The sequence below is a fragment of the Mastomys coucha genome, unplaced genomic scaffold (genome assembly GCF_008632895.1).
Source record: "Mastomys coucha isolate ucsf_1 unplaced genomic scaffold, UCSF_Mcou_1 pScaffold13, whole genome shotgun sequence".
In the NCBI taxonomy this organism is placed as follows: domain Eukaryota; kingdom Metazoa; phylum Chordata; class Mammalia; order Rodentia; family Muridae; genus Mastomys; species Mastomys coucha.
Window position 1 is genome coordinate 31700496 of NW_022196895.1, and position 11004 is coordinate 31711499.

The 11004-nt window shown below is 48.5% G+C and overlaps 1 protein-coding gene across 1 annotated transcript; it reads right to left on the minus strand.

The window, feature by feature from the left end:
* Nucleotides 1–1511: 1511 nt before the first annotated feature.
* Nucleotides 1512–9916, minus strand: Ecscr (endothelial cell surface expressed chemotaxis and apoptosis regulator). Its single transcript, XM_031366283.1, is given in 11 exon segments — nucleotides 1512–1871; nucleotides 2070–2166; nucleotides 3320–3356; nucleotides 3564–3662; nucleotides 4085–4195; nucleotides 4886–4927; nucleotides 5259–5396; nucleotides 5914–5967; nucleotides 6435–6473; nucleotides 9812–9901; nucleotides 9904–9916. Coding segments are annotated over 11 exon segments (729 nt in total). The 3' UTR covers nucleotides 1512–1862.
* Nucleotides 9917–11004: the final 1088 nt, after the last annotated feature.

An 11004-nucleotide genomic window follows, 5' to 3' on the forward strand; every position in this document is an offset into this window, starting at 1 on the left:
ATGAGTCTATGAGAGGGCATCAAATTCCCTGATTACAGGCAGTTGTGAGCTGCCATGTGGGTGCTGGGAATTGAACTCTGGTTCTTTGAAAGAACTGCCAGTACTCTCAACCACTGAACCATCTCTCCAGCACCCTAAATTTTGTTTAAAAAATTAATTTGAAAATGAATTCTTGCCAGGCAGTGGTGGCACATGCTTTTAATTCCAGCACTTGGGAGGCAGAGGCAGGCTGATTTCTGAGTTCAAGGCCAGCCTGGCCTACAGAGTGAGTTCCAGGACAGCCAGAGCTACACAGAGAAACCCTGTCTGGAAAATAAAAAAAAAAAAAAAAGAATTCTTGCTAGTTTGTTTGGTGTATCTATGTTTATATGGGTGGGTGCTTGTGGAAGGCAGAGAAAAACCTGCAGGGGTTGGTTCTCTTTCTGCCCTGTGGAGATGCTGAGGGATAAACTCAGGTCACCAATCTTGATGCCAGGCTATCCACCCATGGAGTCATCTTGATAGCCTGATTGCATTCATTATTGGTGACAACTGGTCACCAATTACAGCCTGTTACTTCTGTTGAGGTGGTTCCTCAGGGCTACCTTACCTAATAAGACAAGCAAACCTGGGCCTTAGTTGCACAGGTTTGTAATCCTAGACACTTAGAAGATTAAGGCAGGGGGATTGTTAAATTCAATGCCTACCAAACTACAGAAAAAGTTCAAGGTTAGTCTGGACAACTTAGTGAGAAGGTCTCAAAATATAAAGTATACCTCATCAATAGAATGCTTACTTGAGATTTTTTTTAAAAAAAAAAAAAAAAAAACATATACACTACACTGTTGCTATCTTCAGACACACCAGAAGAGGGCAACAGATTTCAATACCGATGGTTGTGAGCCACCATGTGGTTAATGGGAATTGAACTCAGGATCTCTGAAAGAGCAGCCAGTGCTCCTAGCCTCTGAGCTATCCATCTCTCTAGTTCGCTTATCTGAGTTTTAATCCCCACTACCACACACACAAGAAAATTATTAGATTAATAAACAAAAGACAGGCAACAGGCAAACCTAGCAAAAATTCCCCACCCACACGCGTCTTCCTAGCTACCCACGGAGGTAGAAAGATGAAGGCCTGTCAGCCTAGGAAAGAAGACACCAGAGCTGCTAGAATGCTACTCAGAAATGTAGATAGGGGGCTAGAAGATCCAGGTTCAATTCCCACTGCTCACAGAGCAGCTCACAGCCATCTATAACTCTAGTTGCAGGGGATCCATGCCCTCTGTGCGTTCCTGCATGCACACAGTGCATATATACTCAAACACACACACACACACACACACACACACACACACACACACACCAAAGGAAGGAAGAAAGGAAGGGAGGGAAGGAGGAAGGAAAGAAGGAAGAAAGGAAGGAAGAAAGGAAGGAAGGAAGGAAAGGAAGGAGGGAGGAAGGAAGGAAAGGAGGGAGGGAGGAAGGAAGGAAGGTAGGTAGACGGGAACATGGACCTTAAAAGAAATTGGATTCCAGGCCAGAAAATAATTTTAATTTGAGTAGAATGGATAGTCACCTCATCACTTCCTTAAGTCTTGCTCTATTGACTCCTCATCTCTGAGTTTCTGAGGAGGAGGATCAGGAGGAAGAGGAAGAGCAGGCAGAATGTCTAGCATGGCTTCCAAGTGGGAAGGAGGCTCTCGTGTGGTAGGTTGCTTCTGGATCTAGAGGAACTTCGTATCCTTTAGAGCTGGGAGCTGGCATGAAATAAAATAATTTATGTGTGGTCTGCTGCCTTCACCAGTCTCATCTCCTCTCTTCTTCCTCATGGCCACTGGATAGCCGCATCACACGTGGACCCATGGCAACTCCAGGTCACTTTTAAAGAATCTGAAATGCATATGTACAATGAGAAAGGGTGAACTTGGGAGGGGCCAGGAAGGAAAGCGGGGAGGAAGAGCCTGGGTCTGCAGTCATGACCCTTAGCCTTTCTGGCTAAGGAACCAGAGCCCGAAAATAGGACTGAGGGGTGGGAGGGGAGGAGTGGAATGGGTGAATTTGGGGAAGGGAAAGAAATTTAAAATGTACCTTTTCTGCTGAGGTGCAGCCTTTGCTGTTGTTCATGTTGATATTCTTCATGGAGATGAGTGTGATGCTGTCTTTCTCTCCATTTGCTGTTGAGCAGCTGGGATGGGAAGGAGCCAGGGTTAGAGAGAGGAGGGGATGGAACACCGGAGAGTGAAGGGGCTGCAGAGAACTGTGCCCTCAGTCTTCATGCCAGAAAACTCTACTTAGGGATGGATCATAAGAAAATGATAATGTGCTCTGAAACCCATGAGACTTGTACTTAAACTTGGTTTATTTCTGTTCTTTTTCAAGCCAGGTTGGTTTACAACTATAAGCCCAGCCAGGTTGTTGCTTTACAAGTGTAAGCCTAGCACTTGGTAGGTAAGAGGTAGGAAGATAGGGAATTCAGGGTCATCCTCAGCTACATAATGAGTTCATAGCTAGCCCAGGCTCTGTGGGACCCTTCTCAACAGAGCAAAACGAAGAAGAAAAAGAAGAAGAAGAAGAAGAAGAAGAAGAAGAAGAAGAAGAAGGAGGAGGAGGAGGAGGAGGAGGAGGAGGAGGAGGAGGAGGAGGAGGAGGAGGAAAAACCTGTTTATCCTATCTACTAGTGTTTGATCTTGACCAAGTTATAATTTGTCATGCTCCAGGTTTCAAAGCATGCTTTATGCTTCAGGGAAGAGAAAAAAATTGCTGTAAAAATTTGAAATAAGATCACAACTTATATGTTATTGTGTATGGTACATAATAGGTTTCTGTTTTGGTTTCCCAAGTTGGGGTTTCTCTGTGTAGCTCTGGCTGTCCTGGAACTCACTCTGTAGACTAGGCTGGCCTTGAACTCAGAGATCTAACTGCCTCTGCCTCCTGAGTGCTGGCATTAAAAGCATGCACCCACACCTGGCTTCAGAGTAGGTTTTCAACAAGTTTCTTCTGCTTAGAGAGGATATATCCTATATTGGGATCTGCATTTTCATGAGAAGGCAACAGAAGCTGAGCCCTGGTGCTGAAGAACCTCACTTATCTCTGCTGAGCCTGCCAGCCTGCCCCAGCTTCACTGAAGACTGGAGAACTATGAGGCATATGTCTTCAAGTGGTATGAATGGGTGTGGTGTGTGGTGGGAAGCAAGCATTCCTCTGTGTGTGTGTGTGTGTGTGTGTGTGTGTGTGTGTGTGTGTGTGTGTGTGTGCAGAAGGCAGAGAGCGATGTTTTCCTCTTGGGGTAAAGGGATTTGGAATCAGAAGATTCCTCTCATGAGCTTCTACAATCTTACCTTTCAGATAGCCCTGAACTCCCTGGTTTCTGTGGATCTGTAAAATCCCAAAGGCACAGATTAGGGTCATATGCTGTAACTCAGATGTCCAGCTTCCCCTCAGAGTCCAACAAAGCCCACCTCCCAACTCGTCAAATGCTGCTTCTATGCCACTCCTTCCCTGGGCCGAGCTGCCATCAGCCTGAGCCCCCTGCTCAGGCTCCTGCAGCACAAGGCTCAAGGGAGTCCAGGTCAAGACATTTACCTTCAGACTCCTTGTTCTTCCGACACTTAAATCTTAGACTGACCACACTGACCAGGACGATCACTACAACCACCAGGATGACAATGAAGCTGATGACACCTGAGCAGGGAAGAGATGGAGACAGGAGGAAGAGGTGGGACAATAAGGATGAGTGTGCAGTTCCCTGCCCAGGTTAGTGTCTGTCTGTGTGTGCATACATGTGTGCATGTGCGTGCGTTTGTGTGTGCTCGCGTGCATACTATATATTTGCTCTGAGAGTGAAGTGGACTCTGCTTCTCTTGGGAAGATGAATAATCTACTAGCTGGTACCCTTAACTAATGTAGACTACTTAGTCAAGCTACATCATCCATAAGAACATGGAACCCAAGAGAGCCAAGACGGCTTTCCATCCTGGCCTTGCTTATCAGCAAGTCCATCCCAGAATGAATAGGTGAGATTAGAACTTGTGTCTTAACCAGAGTCTAAGTCAGTCCCAAGGTGGAGTCCCCCCTCATGCCCCATCCTCCCTGCCATCTCTCACCAAAGGCAGCCACCGTTAGCACTGACTGTGATGTGGGGGTAGGCGGGATGGTCATCTTTTTTGTCCAAAGGCTGGTAGCTTCTGGACTGGGCATAGCATCCCGAGACGCTTCTGAAATAGAGAGGGCGTTGGTACATCAGTGAAGGGAACTGCTGAGACCTGGCAGAGAGTATCAGTTTCTTTCCTGATGCCCTGAGGGAAGAGCTTGCCTAGAGCTAACGGCCACAACCAGACCCCTGAAGACCGAGGATGCAGATCTCACACCTCTACATGAGCAGCTCAGCCAGTTGCTCACATTACTGTTTTCAGAGGACTCCAGAGAGGCTAAGGTGCTTCCCATCACACGTGGTACCCAGAAGAAAGGGACTATGCTGCAGAAACAGGGAAACCACACTGGGCAAAGTAGAGCCATCTATGTTCTGCCAACAGCTGAAGATGGGAGGAAAGAGGACATTGGCCTAAAGGGCTAGGGTGCCAGGCAAGGCACATAGGTTTCTGGCCCTCTTAAGATGATACTGGGCTAGCTAAATGACTCAACAGGTAAAGGTGCTTGCCACCAAGGCTGATGACCTGAGTTCAAGCCCTATGACCTATATGGTTGAAGGATGGGACCAATGTCACATTATCCTTTCCTTGCCCAAGTCAAGTACCCTCAGACCTATTTTTTTTTTACCCTATTTCCTTATTTGTACTGACTTCCTGAATAAGCCTGGGAGGGTACAATGTCCAATGACCAAAAGATGACTTGAAATAAAAACATGTCTCGCCACTCTCTTTGCTGGGAACACACACTGGACATACCTCCTCTGCTGCTGCTGCTGCTGCTTTCTGGGGCTCCTGTGCCTGCACCGGAAGCAAATGGCCAAGATGAAAGATCCCATCTCTCCCAATATACCCTGAGAAGAATCTAGCCCTTTCTCAACGCTTCCCATTTCCCTCCTCAATCTGTTCTTTTCTCAGGTTCATATTCAGGAGTGTTTAACCTTGACTGTGACCAGACCCCAGTTCCCTGTTTCTACTTCTCCCCAATGCTTTCTTGTAATTTCCCAAACCAGGGTACCACTGGTGTAGTTTCTAGACTTAAGAGCCTCCACTCCCACACTGAGGGCAGAAGGGACCCATCCAGACATATCTAGGGTCATCACTTCCTTGCCCGCCTACCCTGGGTACTCACTAGGTCCCAGTGTGTGCTTCTGTGGCTGGAAGGACATCAAGTCTGGCAAGGAAAGGGAGTGTTTATCCATGGTCCTTGACCTTGGCGTCACAGAATGACTGGATACCCAGGAGGCCTGAGATGACTTCTGTAGAATTTCTGTGGATCGGGAAGGACGTGTGACTGGTTATAATATGCACAGAGAGGGTTCCTTAGTCCAAAATATCCTTTCTTTCTGATCCTTTTCTTGTGTGTGTATGGTGCTGGTGATTAAACGTAGGCTGTCTTTTATGTGAAGGTAAGCCCTATACCCTGGAACTATAGCCCCAGCCCTCCCTTGTCACCTTCAATTCCAGAAGGAGCTATTCTCTGGCTCACCTCTGGACCTTGCTCTGCTTCCGAAGCATCTTTCCCTCCCTCCACCCCACAGTCTCCCCTTGTTCATCTCCCTCCTTTGCTGGCTTGGTTCTCCAGGCCGCTGCCCATGGGAGGGGCCCCCAGAGCTAAAGTCTAAAGGGGCTGACATCTGGGTGGGTCCTGTGATACCCGTCCCTGCTCCCTTGCTGTGGAATCACCAGTGTGAATCCCTGTCTTCCTGTCCCTTCTGCCATGGGCTCCGCATCCCCAGACTGTGTCCTGCTCCATTGGGGCCTCTGCAGTCTCAACAGCTGAGTACCTGGGGTAACGGTGTTCAGCCGAAGGCTGCCAGGCTCTGAGGAAGATCTGTCTCCTGCAAGGACAGAAGCAGATGGGGAGAGCACATGGGGCCGGACTGCTGGTGCCATAGCCCTTTGCCCATCTGAAAAGCCCCAGGATCAAGTAGGTCTGAATGGCTGTGGGTGAGCATGGGAGGGTAGAGGGGGGCTTCTTGGCAGTCGTACTCATTCACTCACTTGAGCTGAGAGAAACTGGCTGGGGTTTCAGACTCTTGAAGAGCCCTGAAACACATCATTTGAGGGGCTTGCTATCTCTATCCTCCAACGGTTCTGTGCCCTTCTCTCTGTCTCTGAAGCTAGATTTGTTGTTGCTTGTTGGTTGTCCTCTTTCCCTCCCTCCTTTACCTCTGACTAGTCATCTCTTCCCCCTTCCAGGCATGTTAAATGAGACCAGTTGAATGGGCCCGAGACCTTTGGCCCAAGCTCCCATCCCCCGCTTTCAGTGAAAAAGAAAGACCTGAACCCCCTCCTCAGATCTTACCCTGTGAGGTCTGAGTTGTCATAGGTTGAGAGCTGTAGCCTGTGAGAGAAAGCAAAAATGCACAGACTATGACTGGGCGTGGTGATGTATGCCTTTAATCCCAGAATTCAGAAGGCAGAGAGGTAGGCGTATCTCTTTGAGTTCAAGGCCAGCCTGAACATAGTGAGTTCCAGGACAGCTAGGGCTACATAGAGAGACCCTGTCACAAAACAAAACAAAACAAAACAAAACATAGATTGCTTTGATAATGCTGCCAAGCGGAGCCCGTGAGGGAAACCAGACTTTTTGGCTGTCTAAAATGCCCGTGCTTGAAGGCAGGCACACTTGGCAGGGGATTAAAGGATAAGGGCTTGTCACCATCACCTACCTCTCTGTTCAGAGTCCTAGAGTCTTCTACTGTCTCTTCAACCCTCAATAGTTAGCACCCTGACACAAGTCTAGGGGACGGTTATTCAAACTAGTGACACATCTGATCAAACACACAGAACTCTGGATCTCTGGGTCTATGCACTACTGGCCCATTTGTTTCCTCCTGTGAAAACTGTCATTTTGGCCCCAATCTAAAGGAAGGGGAGAAGGTAAATGAAATTCAATAGAGTTTAGGGCTTATATTGGCTTATGCCTGCTTTTGCATACTTATTCTCTCCCCCCTCCCTTTCTCTCTTTCTGTCTGTCTGTCTCTCTCTCTCTCCTCCCTCCACTCCTAACCAGAGGTAATGGCCTGCCCAGGAAACAAGTTCTGAGGTATGTTCAACAGGAGAGGAAGTTCTGAAAAGAGTGACTGGTTCACTCTCACAGGCAGAGGCAAGTTTAAAAATGGTTGTTCTAGTCTAAACCCAGGGAGGAGGTTACCAGCAGCTAATAGTTGGGGCTCTTGTTAGCTATTCTGTTTGTACACATGCGTGTTTGTAAGCTGTGTTTGTAGGCCTCTGCATAGATATGCCTATGCTTTTATGTGTGTGTGGAGGGGGGTACCTCGAAGGTCAGGTTATGTTTGCTCACTTTCCACAATGAAATCATTCTTGAAACCTATGAACAATGTGCAATGAAAACAGGGAAATGGAACTGCCCATCTGGAGCCACTCCCTCCATGCAGGCTGGGGCTGAGGTGGCCAATCTGCTCCTACTGTTTCCTTGACTTCCCTTCAGTAGGGAATCATCAGACCCAGGCCCCGACAGGACTGAGGCAGCTGAAATCCAGGGGCCCAACCCAGGCTTTGGCAGCCTGCTGGTCTGTTTGTTTTCCTTAAGGCCTTACTGTTCTTCCAATGAGCTATCCGCACTATCCATATGGAGCTTATATCCACACTTGGATACTGTGGAATTGTTTGCAAGCCAAAGCTTCCCCAACCCTGAGATGTGTTTTTCTAGGTCAAGATCTCTCACATCCCTGCTTCTTTGTGGGTAGAGGTTCCAGAAAGAAGTAAATATTACAGGAACTCCAGGCTACGATGAATCCTTTCTGGCACGGGATGAGCCTGGGCTAACGCTTTGCATCCAAAACCTCTGAAGACAACTGCTTCCTGTTCAAGCACTGCATGCATTTCATATTAGTTCTTTAAGGACTTGAAGTCCAAGCACACCTTTCTAAATATATCTAGAAGATGATCTATAAGTTTTTTTGAGGAGTTCCCAGGGCACAACCATCAAGCTGTAAAAGCCTGTACTCTCTCGCTCTTACCCGACCCCTCCCAACTTGTCATCTTTGAAGATTCTTCTGCGAGCAGAGGAGGGCCTTGAGGAATTGTGTGCTTTGGTAGGCCCGGTGCCTCAGACCAGGGGACATACAGACACCCAAAGAGCTGTGGCCACAAGAATTTCTAACTTTCCTGACCTCTGCTTCCTAATCCCTACCTGCTTCATTTCCTTCCAGCCTAACCTCGCCCACGCCTGTTTTCCTCAGCAGCACAGTTTAGTGTTGGAAAGCATGGGGGGGGGGGTGGCTCTGTGGTGGAGAGCACTTATCTAGCATGTGTGAGCTTGTGTGAGGCCCTAGGATCAATCCTCAGCACCACAAGAGAAAAAAAGAACCTGGGAATTTGAGCTCTGGCTTCACTCACTGCCTGAGTTGGGCCTGGATTCTCTGAACCGCCAGAGGCTGAGGTGTAATTCTGCATAAGCCCTACACCACCTGGGTGGGGTGGGGCAGAGCCTCCGAAGTTGTTGAGGGGAAAAGAAATTACACATAAAGCACATAGCCCCCCCACCCCTGACAACACTTGCTTAATCTGTGCTAGGCATTTAAAATTTTGCCCCATTCTCTTGATTTCTCCAAATCTAAAGACAGGCCGACTCTCCCCAGTCAAACTCCTATGTAGGCATGAATTTGCTCCAGACAATCCCTCAGCCATCCAAGTGATGCTGACAACTACTGTGAGCTCCTGGATGAGGAGGTCGGGCAAGCGAGGGTGCCAATGGATTAGATAAAGTCTAGGCTGGCATTAGGAAAGGCTGTACATTTGGAAGGCCTGTGGAATGCCTCATAAATCCCCCACACCAATCTTTGACTCTCCCCGCTGTGGGAGTTGATGGGCAAGAAGGGGCGTCAGCATTGACCCCAGCCCGTGGGCTTCTAGAGAAATGTCTCCCAACGTTTTCTGGAACACAGACCCTCTGGCCTGTCTTCCCAATGCTTGCTACACAGCTTCAGATGTCCTCCACAAAGGACCGGGGGTGGGGGCAGGGGCGGGGTGGGGTGACAAAGGGAAGTTGCTGCCCTGTGAATCAGAGTGTCCTGGACTTCTTTCTCATGGTTCCCAGCAATGGCTCCCTAATTAGAGGATCGTGCCTCCAGACCCCACTCATGACTGCCGGCAACGTCTGAGATGCATAATTCCGGTCATCTCAATGGCCCCTATGCCGTGTGTATATCCTCCTTGCTAAAGAGTTCTTTGTGTCTAGCCAGAAACCCTCTTGATGTGATTTGAGATTAAAATCAGCATTTGAAATTCAAAGGTTGTAATTCTTCACAGGCAAGGACAAAAGAGAAGATGACCTGTAAACCCCAAGGTGCAGACCATTATGTACTAGAATTTTCCATAGAGTGACCATAGTGCCTCTATTAGTAGAGAGTATTGACAAGGCAGCACAGACTTCTCCTGCTCGTTCACTTCTAAGAAAGAACTTTCAGGTTCTGTCACTCATCAAGCCTGGGCTAGACTCTCTGGGGGAGCCCTAGAAAATATTATAACAGCCTAACAGAGTCTGTTTGACCAGGGTGGTAATTCCCATCCTCCAGGCCAGCCGATCCCCTTCATGGAAAGGCTCTGGAATTTCCCTTCTTCAGGCAGAGCTCTGGATGGGAACTGTGTTGGCAGGAGGAGGAGTGAGGAGGAGGAGGGGAGGCTTGCTGGGGAAAAGTGGCAAGTGCATCTTACCTTGGAGCAGGAGTAAACCAAGGATTGCCGAACCCAGCCTCATGGCTCCGCTGGTTCCCAGATCAGCTGGGTGTGTAGCAGGCTCCTCGTGTATTCTCTGTCCATAGTAGAGAAGAGAGAGGGAGTACTGGGGTGAGTTGGGGCGGGGGCGGGGACGGGGGTTGGCTCTCCAGGAGCTTCCTGTCAAAGAATAGAAGGAAACAGATTGGGACTGGCTCCAGGGGCCCCGGTTCAGCGCATTAGGCCAGATGAGGATGTCAGCCAGAGCAGTGGTTGTGAGGACTATCTAGGGCCTCTCTGGGTTCTGTGCATAATGACCAATAGTGACAGTCTGCCCCCAACACTACCTTTCTGTCAGAGGGGTCCTTCAGGTTCTTCCCTGCAGCACCTGCGTTTTCCCCCAAGCCTACTGTTGCAGACGAGTTGTCTCCAAGGACCCAGCTCTAAGTTCGACCCACCAGCTGCCCATGCTCAGTGGACTACGAATTCTCCACATTCCTCTCCCCACTCAGGGCTGTCAGTCCAGATGGGACTTCCAGCATCGGTTAGGGAGGCCTTACAAGCAAGCTTGTTATTCCTAATAGAAAAACAAGAGGTGGGCTGGGCAAAGAGCTCAGTGGGTAAAGAGCTAGCCTGGCAAGCATGGATTCTATCCTAACACCCTGGTAAAAAGCCAAGTAAGGTGGGCTACCCTGTAATCCTATTACAGAGTCAGGTGAATCCAGGGGCTCACTGGTCCCCTAGCCTAACTGGTGAGCACCAGGTTCCTGTGACAGACTTTATCTCTAAATACATACATACATACATACATACATAAGTAGATGGCTGGGGTGACTTCGGGCCTTTGTACAGACATTTGCACTGTGTTCTCTCTCTCTCTCTCTCAAAACACACATACACACACACACACACACACACACACACACACACACATACACACACACACACACACACACACACACACCACATGAAAGGCATACTTCCTTGCCTCCCTAGTCCCAGTGCTTGGGAAATACCCTGTCCTTACCCTCATAGCACGCCCCAGGTTCTCACTTTCTCGCTGTAGGCCGGTAGTAGTATTCCTACATAAAACTCACCACACAGAAAGGCCCCAGCACATACTTACTGAAGTCAACCTCAAACATTTAAGAGTATGAGAAAAAAAAATGGACAGAGATATCTGACATATACTA